Source organism: Macrotis lagotis, chromosome X (genome assembly GCF_037893015.1).
Source record: "Macrotis lagotis isolate mMagLag1 chromosome X, bilby.v1.9.chrom.fasta, whole genome shotgun sequence".
Classification (NCBI taxonomy): Eukaryota; Metazoa; Chordata; class Mammalia; order Peramelemorphia; family Peramelidae; genus Macrotis; species Macrotis lagotis.
This window is the reverse complement of record NC_133666.1, coordinates 239,298,978-239,316,443: the sequence shown is the minus strand read 5'-3', so window position 1 is coordinate 239,316,443 and position 17,466 is coordinate 239,298,978. Positions and strand designations below refer to the sequence as shown.

General features: G+C 34.2%; 1 protein-coding gene across 1 annotated transcript in view; it reads right to left on the bottom strand.

Moving 5' to 3' along the window:
* DHFR (dihydrofolate reductase) overlaps nucleotides 1–17,466 on the bottom strand; it is a 32,577-nt gene that overhangs the window by 3,160 nt on the left and 11,951 nt on the right. Inside the window, exons 4-5 of the mRNA XM_074201748.1 lie at nucleotides 11,710–11,836; nucleotides 1,770–1,885 (exon numbers count right to left, since the gene is read on the bottom strand). Coding sequence (XP_074057849.1) covers nucleotides 1,770–1,885; nucleotides 11,710–11,836 — 243 coding nt within the window. The remainder of the gene's footprint in view (nucleotides 1–1,769; nucleotides 1,886–11,709; nucleotides 11,837–17,466) is intronic.

Sequence of the window (17,466 nt, the reverse complement as noted above, 5' to 3'; positions counted from 1 at the left end):
GTAGTCAGAGTTAAAATAATATGAGGGAGAGCTCCAAAGTTCTAAGGTCCTTTTCAATTCCCCAATTCTTTCCAATGTTATTTTATTTTCTTCAATTCAATGAAAAGATAATTTTCTAATTCATCTTTTTTTTTGTGTGTGAGTGTTTGAATTCCATTTTTTTTTTGGCAAGGCCATGGGGCTAAGTGACTTGCCCAAGACCACACAACTAGGTAACTATCCTGTCTGAGGTCACATTTGAATTCAGGTCCCCCTGATTCCAGGACCAGTGCTCTATCCACTGTGCCACCTAGCTGCCCCAAATTCCACTTTTTTCTACCTCTCTCTCTTCCTTCCCCACCCTCTCCAATTCTACAACTAACAAGGTAATAGTGTTGATTTTGGGGGGAAATATATACACCTTCCAGAACTTATACAAATGTGTATTGTCCCTTTTAAAATAAACCATTTTAGCAGCCCATACACATACCACTTAGAAACAAAAACAAAAGGGCAGCTAGATGGTGCAGTGGATAGAGAACCGGCCCTGGAGTCAGGAGTACCTGAGTTCAAATCCGTCCTCAGAAACTTAATAATTACCTAGCTGTGTGACCTTGGGCAAGCCACTTAACCCCATTTGCCTTGCAAAAACCTAAAAAAACAAAAAAACAAAAAGAAACAAAAACAAAAAAAAATGAAATTGTTCAGATTTATCATTTATCTAAATTTACTGACTTGGTTACATATAATTTTTGGCTATTTCTAAAAATCAGATTTGCCCTTCAAAGTTGGATTATCTGCCACACTAAGTAGTCAAGAGAATGTACTTTAGATCCAAAGGAAATGGCAAAAGATGATGTCCCAAAGTATATGTAACACCTATAGCATTAGTGGAATAAAATATATTGCTTCCTAGGAAATTACTTTGAAGAATATAACCTTTCCCCTAAAAAGAATAAACAAAATGAATCCTGAGAGAAAGTTAAAGGTGTTTCACTTCTTTGTAATAACCAATCTAAAAATCGGTAAAATTTATAAGGATGGAAGTGTATTTAATCCAATCTTCCTAATACACATATCACTCCTCTGTTCAAAATCCTTCAGTGTCTCCCACTACCAGAGCTCATTTCTAGAAATGAGTGAAATCACCACCTGTACTCAATCTCTGCCTACTGAAAGTCCTTCTTTCTTTCAATCCCAAACTTGGGTTATACCTCTTTGATGTTTGGTCATGTCAAACTCCATGACTTTTCTCTAATCTTTAAAATCACTGCTTTTTGAAATTTTTCACAGCACCTTTCCTGGATCTATTCCTGTACCTTTTTTTTTGGTCTTTCATTTCATATTATATTATGAACAGCTTGAAAGAAAGATTTATATAATTTTATCTTTGCATTTGGCTCAGCACCAAGGAGAGTGCCTTGTACACAATATTTTATTTTTTAGATAAACTGAATAAATAGAGACTCACTGAGGATATATAGACATGTAAAATGTAATATGTGAGATACAAAAATATAGAATAACATATATGAAAGGAAATTTTCTAGAGAAAGGAAACAATGTAATTGTTCTAAGTTACTAGAAATTATAGATTCATTATTCATTTGAGTTACATTAGAATCAATCATATAGTACCAGAAAGTTACCAGGAAATATTTATGCCTTTATGAGCTTCTAAGATGACCTTCATGATAGGTGTTAAAAACTAATTTCAAATAAAACATGTTTTCAATTATTCTTTAGTATAAAGTTCGAGAAAGCACTTCAGTTAAATTGTGTTAACTTACTCTGGGAGAAGTTTATATTTCTTTGGATCAATTTCTGGAAAAAATGTGTCACACTCAAATTCTTGCAAAATTCTTGTCACAAACAGTCGCTGATGACCAGGTTTCTTCATCACTTCCTTTGCAAAGAAGACAAAAAGGATTAAAATAGATTAACTGGCTAACATAACCTAAGCAAGTTCTACCAGGAATAAATCACTGGTATCTAACTAAAGACAAAGAGCAGCTAGGCCTGGAGTCAGGGAGACTCATCTTTTCGAGTTCAAATTCAGTCTGAGACACTTAATAGCTGTGTGATCCTGGGGTAAGCAAATTAATCCTGTTTGTAGCAGTGTTATCTGTAAAATGACCTAGAGAAGGAAATGGCAAACCACTCCAGTGTCTGTGCCAAGAAAATCCTAAATGGAGTTTGACATGACCAAAGCAACGGAACAACAACCAAAGATAATAAAGAAGAAAGCCTTTTGGGGGTGAGGAGTTTGTTTTAATGATTTTATTTATAGCACTAGGTATGTAATATGATACATACTGGTGACCAATAGAATGCCCCAGTTAAATGTCTTAACTTATGGTCTCATAGGTTGATATTATGTTAATTCTAGTTGTGGTTAATGCAAAATTAATGAAAACAATAGGGAGCCACCAGCTACCTAATCTTTTGGCCAATCCTATGTTTTATAAACACTTCTATCTGTGGTAGAGGTTAAGAAAATGAAACTAAAATCAACCCATTTTTGGAGAGGAGAGAAGGAAGGGGAAATCAATAGTTAACAGTTTCTAAACTGTCTACGGTTTCAGCATAATAAACAAGAAACTTAAGGTTTACAAAGCATTTTACAAACATTATTTTATTTTTATGGTGACAATAACGTTTGTCTTTCATTGTCAAAGACCATGACATCAGGGAAGTGATGCCAGAACAAGCAAATGAATTGGATTTGAATGAGGTGATGCTGTACTATGTCACCAGTCTCACTTTCCCCTCTGGAGCCATCTGGGCCTAGTGGCCAGATATAGATCAGGACAACTGGAGATGGCTCTGAATGCTAGGCAAACAGGGTTACATGACTTGTCTAATGTCACATATCTATTAAGTGTCAAGTGTATGAGTGGATTTGAACTAAGGTCCTTAAAAAATTTTTTTTAAAATTTAAGTCAATGGGGTTAAATGACTTGCCCAAGGCCACACAGCTAGGTAATTAATGATTAAGTGTCTGAGGCTGGATTTGAACTCAGGTTTGAACTCCAGGGCCAGTGCTCTATCCATTTAGCAACTCCTTATTCTTATATCAGTCCTGGAATATAGGTACTATATATAAGGTTGGATCTGAACTCAGGTCTTACTGATTTAAAGTCTATCAATCTACCTATAAGTAAAATGATATTTTCTAAAATTGAATTAAAAGAGTACCTTATTTTTTTATTTTTGTTTAGAAAGTGATTTGAAAAAATGTTCTGGTCCAGGGGCAGCTAGGTGGTGTAGTGGATAAAGCACCAGCCCTGGAGTCAGGAGTACCTGAGTTCAAATCCAGTCTCAGACACTTAATAATTACCTAGCTGTGTGGCCTTGGGCAAGCCACTTAACCCCATTTGCCTTGCAAAAAAACCTAAAAAAAAAAAAAGGTTCTGGTCCTTATAGCCATTTAAACTAGAAATTCTAGACTTCCTTGAATGGGACTTCTTGCCTAAAAATGAGGCACAAATAACATTTTTGTAGAAATTTTAATTCATTTAACATATATTTATTAAGGGCCTATGGAAGATACTTTGTTAAGTAAAATTTAAATAAATGACAAGGAATGTAATTATTTTTTTAGTTTTGCATTTCTAGTATGTGGCACAGTGCTAACAGGTTAATAACTTGCTTGTTGAATTGATCTTCAGTTAACATAGTAAAAGAGTTACTTGGCTGAAACTTAGAACAAATTTTCTCATAGAAACAATAGCATAGATATGAGTTAGATTCCTAGGCTAGCCCACAAAGGCCTGTTAATCCTGTTTACTATTATAATGGAATATTATAAACCAGCTGAAAGCTATCGATTAAACAAAAAAAAGCGAGAACAATAGGGATTTCAAAAATAAATTCTGAATGCTGGCTACTTTAGGAAAATACAAGTTGTTTAATTAGAAAAAATGAGAAGGTGGATATTTCTAGAGATTCTGAAATACATGCAGGGGTTTTAAAAACTGATAGCATTGTTTCTTTATTATGGCTAATTTCTTCCCCACACTTATAGCTCTCCTTTTTCTTGACATATCTCTATCAACACTATTCTTAACTCACAATTAAAATGGAAAACAAAGAAAGTAAGGATCTCAGAAAGAAAAATTTTCTGAGCTAAGTGAGCCAAGTATTAGATGATTCTACATCATTTATTTAATAGCTAGAAAAGACGTCAGAACTCCCTGAGTTTATTTCTCCATTTTAAGGATAAGGAAAATGAGAAAACCATAAAATGTGACTTGAATATGGTCATACTAGTAAAATTTGAACCCAAATTCAGCTCTCTTTCCCAAGCTCTAGAGGGAAGTTAAAGAGGATGAAAATGTTTGTGTAAGGTAGAAAGTCTACCTGAAGTATAATTATACACTGATATAAGGCAAATTCCAGGGAAGTAAGGAAGTTGTAGGGAGGAAGAAACATTGGACAGAGACATTTTCCTATACTAGTAATCAGGTGAGTCTGTTAGCCAAGGATAGCCTGATTCTTTAAAAAATATCTGAAGGTTTATAGGATGGGGATTATTGGTTGTTCTTAGTGATTAAGTTAGGGAGGGGGATGAGTACAGCATGACGTGGCCTCAGAGACTGTGAGGAAAGATTAGGCAATCAGCTATTCATAGAAAAGGATATTATCCTAGTATAGGATCTAGCAAAGCTATAAAATTAACTATTAATTAGGCATTGTGCCAGACCCCGCTAGAGATTTAGGCATTCCTCAAACAGAATCTCTACTCTTAAGGAGTTTCCAATTTAATTGGAAAGATAATCCAATCTATGAATCTTTTGTTAGGATGATTATTAATAGTAAGCATTTATATAGTATTCTGATGTTTGCAAAGTATTTCCATTGTTTAAATTAAATTATTCTTTCTACATGAATCAAAAAAATGAAAGCTCTTTGCAAATCTTAAAACTTTATGTAAATATGAGCTAGTAGCATATAAGGTATGTGAAAAGGACTTTGGGAGTTTGGATGGGGGAGAATCATGGGAAACTTCCTACAAAAAAAGTTACAAGGCTAGGTAGCACTTTGCCATACTGAGACAGAAAAAAAGCTCAGTTATGGAATACAGCATGAGGAAAGGTAGAAAACCGCGTGTTTGCCCAATTTCCTAACCCCTCTTTTATCTGTGTGGTTTTTACACACACACACATAAAGGAGGGGTTAGGAAATATAGCTAGCTGCGTGACCTGGACAAGTCACTTAACCCCACTGTTTAGCAAAAACCAAAAGGAAGTTTGAATAGAGAATTCAGGATGAAAGGGTAGGACAAGTTGTTATAACAATTGAAATAAACTGAGATAAAAAGGGTCAGAACTAGAATGGTGGTGATAGGAAAAGAAGGAAATGGTTAGATTTGAAGGACATTTCAAAGGAAGAAAAAGCATTGTAGTTTTCTTGGTAATGAGACTGACACAAATGGTAGAACCACTAACTCAAAAGGAATAGTTAAGAAGTTGTGTACACAGAGAGAGATGTGAATCAGTTTCAGACATGGTAAGTGAAGAGATAAATGAGATATACACAAATGGAAATGTTCTACAGTTGGGTTTTTGGAAATATGGAAGAAGTCTGTGGTATACTGGATACAGCAATAGATTTGAGAGTCAGGAAGACTTGAATTAAAATCTTTACTGGCTATGACTCTGGGTAAATTCCTTAACTTTTCTGAGCTTTGGTTTTCCTACTGAATGTAGGAAAATGAGGATAATAACATCAGCTGCCCTAAAGGGTTGTTGTGAGGATCTATTTGCTTGCAAACTTAAAGCCTTATGTAAATGTGTATTATCATATTCTATAATATTTTATCATGCTACAAATATACATATTATATAACAGTATACAATAGCTCTAACTATTACAAGCTCACACTTACATAAAACTCTAAGGTTTGGAAAGAATATTCCACAGATTACTTTGAGATGACAACTAAAGGTAAGAAAGTTATTGAGACAAAAGGGATAAGCAAACTGACTTAATTAAAAAAAAATAAAGAGTTATTTTTTTCCAACTATGGTTAGAATTGGTTACAAGGAAACATTCTCATCCTTTTTAAAAAACAAACCAGTTTAGAAGACTCCCCCTTTACTTACAACTAATTCATTCATCTGAAGACTGAACATAGCACATGTTAAGTATAGAGAAAAGTTTTGTTTTGTTTTTAATGAGAAAAAATCTTAAAAAAAAGCATATTGGTATAGTCAAATTTAACTGATGCTGCTGTATTTCAGTAACCTCTGTAAACAATGTGTGTTTCTGAAAGGAGCTCACTTGTCTCACACTGCTTAGGACTTAGGACTATCCTTTGCCACATTTTGTTAATGATCACGTTAAAGACTTGATGGAAATTTATTCATGGAACATTAACCCAATGCTCCTACTAGGCAGCAATGCTGAGAAAATGAGTTTTGAGAGAAACAACTCCACAAGGGGAGAATTTCTGAAAAATGCTAAAGGGGAGAAAAAATAACACTTCCAAAAATAATTTCATAATAATTTTTTGGGGGTGTTGGAGTGTGGGGGTGGGGAGGATGAGTCTTAAAGCATCTAGTACATATACAACATTTATGTCCCTTTATCTCTTGAGCCCATATTAAGACCAGGTCACAAGGCCAAATTTAGTCATGCAAGCTTTATTTTTCTATTTCTGGAGGCCATATTTGAATCTATAATCTTGTACTTTGCACTTCAAAAGCCTGTCTAATTTATTTAGAGGAAGAGGAAAATGAGGAATTTGGACAGGACCAAGGAAAGATTTAGTTATTTCTAGTTATTTATAGGGGGAGCCTGATATCCTTACTGAATTCAGTACTACAAAGAACTAATTCCTTTGGTAGATTATTGTATTTTTTCCTGCCAAGTTTTTAAACAATGTCTAAATAACTTGATAGTCACAAGATACCACATCAACACCTGAGATGGTTGGCAGGTGTCCAATCCAGGGGGCAGGGCACAACTAGATGTGTGCAGAGAGATGTTTAACTAGCTCTCAAGAAAAATAAAATGTTTGTATAACAAATGCTTTAAGTTTAGCCTGCACTAACATTTTCTCCATTCCTTTCTTAAGACTAGGCAATCAATAAAATAAATTCATTTGCAATGTTTGTCAATTTCTGGAGTGTAAACTTTTATAAAAATTTATCTTTGTTCCCACAAAGTGGTTCCAATACACACCCAGTCAAATCACTCTGGAGATATCAGAGGGCTTAATAATAACAACAAAATCAATTAGCATTCAAACAGTTGCCTACCCATATGCAAGGCACAATATTTACTACATCACAAATATTATTTCATTTGATCTTTATTCTGAGTCAAACTCTGGGAAGTAGGTGATATTCTATTACATATAGGAAACTGGGGCAATAAGTTATAGTTGAGAAAACTGAAGCAAAAGTTTTGATTTGTCCAGGGTCTCACTGCTGGCTAACTTTCTGAGTCATATCTAAACTCATATCTTCCTAACTCGAGACCCAGAGCTCTATTAATTGTGTTACATGGTTAAAATAAAACTTATTTAAATGTTTTAATCATAAGTATTTAAAATTTTCAAGAAAGCTTTTCTCAAGATAAATGTTACTTAATTCAACTAATATCTATTAAATGGCTACGTGTACAAGGCTCCACGTTAGCATACAAAAACAAAAATGGAAGGGCCTTCTCCATAAGGAATTTATGGTCTACCAAATAAGATATTATATGAGTTCAAAGAGTATTTTTCATTTTAAAATTTTAATTTATTTTGAGTTTTACAATTTCCCCCCAATCTTCCCCCACCCCAGAAGGCAGTCTGCTAGTCTTTACTATGTTTCCATGGTACACATTGATCTAAGTTGAATGTGATGAGAGAGAAATCATATCCTTAAGGAAGAAAAATAAAAGTATAAGAGATAGCAAAATCATAAGATAACAGGTGTTTTTTTCCCCCTAAATTGAAGGTAATAGCCTTTGGTCTTTGTTCAAACTCCACAATTCTTTCTCTGGATACAGACAGTATTCTCCATCACAGATATTCCCAAACTGTCCGTGAGTGATGGAGTAAGTTGATCAAGGTTGGTCATCACTCCCATGTTGCTGTTAGGGTGTACGATGTCTTTCTGGTTCTGTTCATCTCACTCAGCACTAGTTCATGCAAATTCTTCCAGGCTTCCCTGAATTCCCAACCCTCCTGGTTTCTAATAGAATAATAGTGTTCTATCACGTACATATACCACAGTTTAAGCCATTCGCCAATTGAAGGACATTTACTTGATTTCCAATTCTTTGCCACCACAAACAGGGTTGCTGTGAATATTTTTGTACAAGTGATGTTTTTACCCTTTTTCATGATCTCTTCAGGGGTGTAGACCCAGTGGTGGTATTGCTGTGTCAAAGGGTATGCACATTTTTGTTGCCCTTTGGGTGTAATTCCAAATTTCTCTCCAGAAAGGCTGGATGAGTTTACAGCTCCACCAACAATGAATTAGTTTCCTAGATTTCCAAACACTGATCACTGTCCTTTCTGGTCACATTGGCCAGTTCAAGAGGTATGAGGTGGTATCTCAGAGATGCTTTAATTTGCATTTCTCTGATAAGTAATAATTTAGAGAAATTTTCCATATGACTATAGATTGCTTTGATTTCCTCATCTGTAAATTGCCTTTTCATTTCCTCTGACCACTTGTCAACTGGGGAATGGCTTTTTTTTTTTTGAAAATTTGACTCAGTTCTTTGTGTATTTTAGAAATGAGTCCTTTGTCTGAAATAAAAAGCCTTTTAATTTAATGTAATCAAAATTATCTAAATTGTTTATGTTCTCCATCTCTTCCTTGGTTATAAACTGATTCCCTTTCCATAGATCTGACAGGCAAACTACTCCATGATCTTCAAGCTTGCTTATAATATATATTTTTTTTATGTCTAAATCCTATATCCATTTGGATCTTATATTGGTATAGGTTGTGAAGTGTTCTCATTACATTTTTTAGAATTTTGATTGGTAGGGCACTAAACAGGTAATTTAGTTTTGGAAGAATAGTCATTTTTATTATATTAGCTCAGCCTATCCATGAACAGTTAATATTTGCTCAGTTATTTAAATCTGTTTTTATTTGTGTGATTAGTGTTTTGTAATTGTTTTCAAAAAGTTTTTGAGACTGCCTTGGCATATAGACTCCCAGGTATTTGATATTGTCTGAGGTTACTCTGGATGGGATTTCTCTCTTCTTTCTGATGTATCTTGCTAGTCATATATAGAAATGTTGAGGATTTATGAAGCTTATTAATTTTATATCCTGCCACTTTCCTAAAGTCTAATTATTTCTAGTAGTTTTTAAGATGATTTTTTGAGATTCTCTAGGTATACCATCACGAAATCTGCAAAGAGAGTTTTGTCTCTTCCTTCCCAATTCTAATTCCTTCAATTTCTTTTTCTTCCCTTATTATTGCTGAGGCTAACATTTCTAATGCGATATTGAATAGAAGTGGTGATAATGAGCATCTTTGCTTCATCCCTGATCTTATTGGGAATGCCTCTAGCCTATCCCCATTGAATATAATGCTAAATTCAGCTGCTGATACTCAGCCTCAGTAGCCTTACTTTAAAACTAGGAAAAATAAAACCTATGGACATATATGAGGTTATTATTTATTATATTGATAATCAATTATTAAATTGGGATCCAGTCTTTTCTCTTTGATTTCCTCATTAAGGCCCAGCTCCTATAAAAAGTCAGTCTCTGAAGGATATGAATGTTTGAGGAAGATTAGAAAATTAAAAAGCTTGAGTGGAACCCCACTCAACTAGGAGACTTCTGTTTATAACACAAAAAGAATCTAGTCTGGGTGACTTCTTTGGGGCAAGTAGTCCCTGGTCTTTGGACTCCTCCACTTCAGTTTAGGTTGACCCAGCTCAAGGAGAAAACCACCTAGAGAGGTGTGGATGGAGAAGAAATTCCCCTTGTCCAGATGGCTTGAGGTGGCTGAGTCTTATAATCAAGCAATGTTCTCAAAGGGAGGAGCTTAAGACTCCTAGTCCACCTCCTCATTTCATTAAATGTCAACCAATCAATATTGATTTTCATTTGTCAGGGGCATTCATTTTAAAAAATTACTTAAGGCTTTTTAGGCTCTTCATGGGTCATCTTTGGTTATCAAGAAACTACGGTTGATAAATTTATTGAATGTGGTTAGTCTAATTGATAAATTAGTTTTATTATTGTTTTGCTGATTATCTAAGCCTAAGAAAGTGAGGAAGAAAATGAATACTTACCAGCATACCCTAAGTTTAACATGAAGAAAAAAAATAAATGCCTCTGGGTTATATAGAAAGTTTTCCCTAAAGATGTTTTAAGTTTAACATCTTATGAGCATCCATGTCTAAATTATGATTACTGACCATTTGGAAAATCCTTTTCCATCATAATAAAAATGTCTGAGCCAAGTTATATGCTTTTAGAAAAACAATGTGGTTGTTATCAATGACATTCATTGACCAAATTAGGAAAACCAATCCTTAATTAGAACTTGCAGGTTACATCACAGGGAATGAAGGATTCCAAGGCAAGTTTGATTTCTCAGGGAAAAATTTAGGATAGCTTTTAAATTTGGAACATTAAAAAGTGCTAACATGAGAAAAAAGGTGTTTCCATAAAACCACACAGCACCATTTAAAATTACACTTTAAAATGTAAATTATCCAAAAAAAGATAGTCTAGTTCTAGTATGAAGAATGATTCATTTGAAACAAATCATTTTGAAACAAGAGAACAGAGAAAAAGTGATTACTTTTCAAAAGAAAGCATCCAAATCACAATGGCTGTGATTAAGGACAGAGGGGGAGGAATTTTTGATGTAGAAAAGGGGGTTTTATTTTTCATTAAAACTCACATTTCAATCACACATCAAAGGGAAAATAAAGAATGTAAATTGTCAGTATTTTGCACTTTGAGGAGATGGAAATTTTAAAACTTAATTCTCATTCTATAAAAATAGATCTTATGTTTTCTTAAAAGTCTTTTTTATCTATTGCTAAAGTAATGCAATTTTTGTATACTTCCTGGCACAGTCTGACCAGAGAAATAATCTTTATGATCTGTTGCTGCTGTCCTTTTTTTCTATTTATTTTAAAATTTTGCATCAAAGTTCATTAGTAACATTGGTCTAGTTTTGTGTTTGGCTCCTCTTGATTTAGGTATCAAGAATATATTTGTTTTTAGATATCAAAATATATTTGTTTTATAGAAGAATTTGACAAGGTTCCATCTTTTGCTATCTTTGCAAATAACTTGTGTAATACTGAAATTAATTGCTCATTGAACCTCTGAGAGTTTGCTTGTGAATCCATCTAATATTAGGTTTTGTCCTCTAGAGGCTGGTTTATGCCTTATTTAATTCTTATTATCTGAAATTAATTTCTTTAATTTCCAGGATTTCTATTTTGGTATTGCATTGGAGTTTTAAAATTGGCTAGTCTCCTAGAATTTCTTAGTGATCAGATTAATTTAATTTATTGATTTGTTTTTCTCTCTTTTCTGTGGCTTAATGTTTTCAGATACAAGTTTTTTTCCTAAAGATTATTCTATTATTATTATTTTTAAACAAACCAACTTGTGTATCATTCTAGAGGGAAGATAGTGGCTAGTACTTGAAAATTTTTAGGACAAGATTCTTTCAAGCAAACACAAAGTGTGGTGAATTACCCTTAAATTCACATGGACGATGAAATTAACAACATACCTCATAAACAGAGCTTCCTCCAACTACCCAAATCATGTCCACCTTATCTGCAAGTTCTGGAAGTTCAAGAAGGTCTAATGCATCATCCAGACTTTTGGCAAGATAATGAGCTCCAGGAGGAGGTTCCCTAAATTGGAGAGGAAAAGAACAATAACAAAAGATTATTTAAACTAGACAAATAGAGTTGATTAGTCAGCTAGCATTTATCAGATAACTACAATGTGTTGGGCTTTGAAAATATAAATAAAAACAAACCACTGCCTAAAGGGGAAAACAATAAACAAACAAGGATGTAGAAAAAAGACTTTTGCAGGATTAACTAGTCTCAGAGAGACAGTATCAAGATTAAGGAGAACTGGGTAAAGACTGTTTGCAGTAGGTGGGATCATTGCTGAGACTTGAAGGAAGCCAGGAGATGAGGATAAGGAGGGAGAATTCCAGGCATAAGAGACAGCTAGGAAACCACTCAGAGCTGGGAGATGAGAGCTGTATTTGAGGAAAAGCAAGCAGCCTAGTGTTATAGAATCTTAGTGTTAAATGGAGGGAAGTAATGTGCAAAAAGACTGGAAAGGTAAGGAAAAAGTTTTTCTTTTTTTAAAGTTTTTGCAAGGCAGTGGGATTAAGTGACTTGTCCAAGGCCACACAGCTGGGTAAATATGTTATCTGAGACCAGATTTGAACTCAGGTTCTCCTGACTCCAGTGCTTATCCACTGTGCCACCTAGCTACTCTGGGAAGAAGTTTTAAAAGCAAAAAAGAAAATTTTATATTTGATTCTGGGGCAACATAGTCAAACCTTCACTTTTATAAATATAAAATATTAATAAAATTAATGTCAACATGGTCTTTAGTAAGATAGATGACAATTTTGAAGCATAAATTTCCTGAATAGCTCTCCCTCTCTACTTGGCTTCCTTGTCTTTCTCTAGCTAAAGAGATTCAATTTAATTTAGCAAGTGAATAACTAACTGATCTTTAAAATTAGTCTTTAGGAGGCAGTTAGGTGGCCCAGAGGATAGAGAGCACTGGCTCTCTAATCAGGACCTAAATTCAAATCTGGCTTCAGATACTTACTAGATGTATGACCCTGGAAAAGTCACTTAATTTGCACTGCATTCCAAAAAATAAAATTGGTTTCTGACTTTGTCAAAGATTCTTTTTTATAAAATGAGGAGCTCAAAGGTAAATTATTGGTCTTCGTTTATTTGTTATTAGAACCAAAATAGATAATTAGAAGAAAATGTATATAAATAAATAGAAAGTAGAACTTAATTGTTATCTTCTTAGTCCAACATCTGCACTTCCAAACTCATTTTTTTCCTTTGCTGCATGAGAGAAAAAATATTAGGACATTAAGTAACTGAATTCATTAAAAACTGACTGTTCAGTTTGATTATATATGTGCTCTGATTTCTCCTTTTTGCTTGTTGTTTGTCTTGTCTATTTCACTGGTTGTTTGTTCCTCTAGTGCAGTTAGGGTAGAGAATAAGAGGAAAAACATAAATTATTAATGCTATTTTTGCTAACAACAAAATTTGGTGATAAAAGGTTGAAAGAAGCAGCTACAGTTTTCTAATAATTCCTTCACTATTTTAGTTGAACTAAAATCTCATCAATTTTCCTCCAGCGATGTAGTTTCCAGCCCACCTATGCTTAACCATTCTGGATGACACTTGTCTGTCTTCTCATGAAGAAGGAAAAAGGGAACAACCATTTATTAAATGCCTAATGTGCCTGCCAGGTCAAGTCCTGAACACTTCACAAATATTTCAATTGATCCCTCAATAGCCCTGGGAAAGATGTGCTATTATCATTGTACTTGAAACTGAGGCAGACAGATGTAAAGTGTCTTGCCCAGGGTCACACAGCTAGTGTCTGAAGTCAAATTTGAATTCAGGACTAGTATTCTATTTATGAGCCCATTCCAGGAGTTCCCCAACTTACTCTCTCGGTCTTCTCTTGATATTAGGAGAATAGCAAGCAAGCAGGTAACCTGTCTTTCTCATTATTCCTGGGATTAAATGTTTCATTTAAAAATTCTCAAATGCCCACTCAGACCAAGGACTGATGGACAGCTTTTGGGGGCTGAATGGGAAAAGAACAGCTCTGGTGGGTGGGAAAACTAGAATACAGCTAGGGATCCAAAAGTGTCTGACAATTGCAAATAAAGTTTTTGTAATTTCTTTGCACTCTGAAGACTTGTCTAAGAATCAGACCAAGGATCCAATTTTAACATTGCTGCAATATGTATTCAGGTAAATGCATTCTTTCAAAAATCATGTTGCTAAATTCTCTGGAAACAATTGTGGGCAGAGGAATTAGATAAAGATTTATACAAAGAACAAGAAAAACAAGAGAGGCAAGAAACTCAAATTTTTAAGAGGCAGTCAGGTCTAGTGATATAATACTGGGAGCTCTTAATGTGGATTTTGTAATTTCTTTTTTAGAAAAATATATTTTTATAATGGTATTTCAAAATAATTCTTTTGTAATCTTATGTATTTTATTTTATGCACTTAAATATTATTCTGAAAAACAGTATGCTGGCTTCACCAGACTACTAAAGGGTTATATGATCTATGGTATAGTAGATAAGGTACTAGACTTAAGAGTCAGGAAGACTAGGATTTAAAGCCTACCCAAGTATTCTTGTGACCTATACAAATCACTTAATCTTTCTATGCCTCAGTTTCCTCATATGTATAATGAAAGGGTTGGTTTTTTAATGGCTTCTAAAGACCTTTCTAGATATAAATCTATAATCTTATTTGGAATGATGCAAAATGCTCATTGGATGTTGACAATTCTTTATGCACATGGAGTTTTATATAAGGTATGATGGAAATAACTATATCTAGTAATCTCGACCTCTGTTGCTTATTTGCTGTATGCCCTTGGGCAAATCACATGTCCTCTCAACCTTTTCCTCATCTATAAATTGAAAATTTTCACAAGAATAAGATCTCTTCCAATTCAAAAATCCCTATTATATGGTGGCATTTAAATGAACTTTAAAGAATAGGACAAATTTCAGTGGCTGAAGAGCATACCAGGTAGACAATGGCATGGGTAAACGCAAGAGTGAGAAAGTATGATAATGATACAGATAAATAGGATTAAGGAAATAAATTGGGGAATTGGGTAGTTACAAGAGTAAGATTTGGAGAGTATGAAGGGAAAAGATTGAAAATAAAGACCAGCTAAGAGATTGTTCAATTAGATTAAGGCATGAGATGAAGAGCTATCTAGATTAGGATGGTTGAAGCAGGGATAGAAAAGAAAAATTGAATCTGAGGGATATTTTCTTCTTTCCTCCCTAAATTGACCAAAGCCCTGGTAACTATGACCTGGTAGCCTAGCTGGTTTACCTTTTCTTAGGCAACCTGGTATCTACCCTTCTTCCTTACTAGGCTCACTAAATTAGTGCCAGATTTAGTGTGATCACCCAATTAGCTTACTACACTTCAACTCAGAACTCCCAAGTACAAATCATTTATCAGTCTCAGTCTCCCTAGTAGTAGGGACTATAGATGTTTTCTACTATATTGGCTGAGGGGCATTTCAAAGAAAAAAACAGACTTGGTAACAGATTGGATGGAAGTGGTGGATAATTAGTCAGAAGTTTCCAATGATTTTTTCAGTTCAGGAAATTGGAAGAATGATGGTACCCATAAAAGAGATGTGATAGGAAAGAGGGACTTTCTCTGGACATATTGGAGGGGTTCAGTTTTGTATAAACTGAGTTTGAGATGCCTTTCCATTATCTAGAAATAAGAGACTTCAATGGGGGTGAGAGGTCTGACCTAGAAAGTTAAGAATCACCCCCTAATAAGGAGGTAGGTAAAAGTATATTAAAAGTATGTAAAGAAGAACATAGGATAATGAATACTGACTTTGTATACGGCTATATAAAAAGAAGCTATAGACAAGGAGTGACAAAGTATGGTCAGTGATAGGAAAAAGAAGAAATTGTAGTTTCATGAGAATGGAAGATAGGAGAGAAGTTCAAGAAAGAGTTGTTGCTCTGCAAATGCCAAAGAAGTAAATGAAAATAGAACTGAGAAATGATCACTGAATTTAATTGCTGTTAGGTCATTCATAGATTTAGAAATAGAAGTAGCTCAGGTCATGTTTGTAGAAGGAGGCTGCCATGGTAAACAAAAGCTTTCTTATTTAATGATAGGGAGACCTGAGCAAGGCTGGTGGAAGGGAAAGCCCAAAGGAAGAGAGAAATTAGAGGTGCTAGAAGGAGGTTATAGTCATTAGAGCTCACTAAGGATGGAGATCATATCTTATTCTTCTTTGTGCTGCTCCAGAAGCTTTGCAGTAACTAAGTAAATGAATAACCACAGGTTTGACCTTCTAAAGGAGACAGGAAGAGACAGGCCCAGTGTTCAAGTGGAAGTGTTGATTTGGAGATGAAAATCCAGTAAAGATTGGGGTGTCAATTACATGGACAGGATTATGCTGAGCTAAAAATCAAAGATACACTCTTACTTTTCTCCTTAAGATATAAAGACAGGCACACAAGTGGCGTCTGGTTAGGAATGGGAAGAATTAATGATTTAGGAAGAAAAGGTAATAAAGTCTTATTCACATAGGGTGTAGCTGGGTGGTGCAATAATAGAGCACCAGGTCTGGAGTCCTGAAGTTCTAAGATTTACTAGCTGTGTGACTCTGGACAAATCATTTTACCCTGTTTGCCTCAGTTTTGTTATCTGTAAAATGAGTTGGAGAAGGAAATGAACAACTCCATTATTTTTGCCAAGAAAACCCCAAATGTGGGTCATGAAGCGTTGAGTGTAACTGAAATGACTGAACAACCAAAAAACCCAGAATCCTCTTGAAATGTGCTTCTGCTATGGTTCCAAATTTTTAAAAATATAGCTGCCCAGACTAATCAGTCTCTTAATTTTAGGATTAGCTATACTGTTCTTTTATTTTAGCCTTGGCTTGTTATTTTTTCCTAGTGAATGGAGAAGGAAAGAGGGATAGGAGGAAAGTTATATAGAAATTAAGTATCTACAGCATAGAGGGCTTTCACTAATAATAATAATAATAATAATAATAATAATAATTAATATATATATATATGTCTACTTTTTCAAGGATATTTTGTTTTCATCTATTTCAAGAATGAATAAGGGACCACTTGGAACAATACAAAATTACTCTTTGTTAAAAATCATTCTAGCTATTTCAGCCCAATTCCTTATAATACTTGAAAACAAAGTTTTAAAATAAAGTAATGGTATCTACATGCCTTATAAATTTTTAATAAACAGACAAATAAAAGCTATTAAATATAAATAAATAAAAAGCATCCAGAATCAATTATCTGCACTACTGGGGGCACATAAAGAATAAAATTATCTTCATTACTTTAGAATTGCTGACCTGAAATTGCACATTCCTCAGCAAAATATCTTTATGACCTGTTTTGGCTCTTGTTAACTAAAAGTAACGTCTAAGTATTAAAAAATGTATTATTAAAGGGTACCCCAGGAAAGTTGATATTGCTTACTGATTTGGGATTTACCAAGACAAAAGAATAAATTAGATGATTATTCTGGAAACACAGGGGAAATAAAAGGAAAACAAAACTTTCTCAAGTCTATTTTACCTTATATATGTAGTAGCCTATTGGGGTTTTTTTTTTTTTTTTAGGTTTTTGCAAGGCAAATGGGGTTAATGGGGTTAAGTGGCTTGCCCAAGGCCACACAGCTAGGTAATTATTAAGTGTCTGAGACCGGATTTG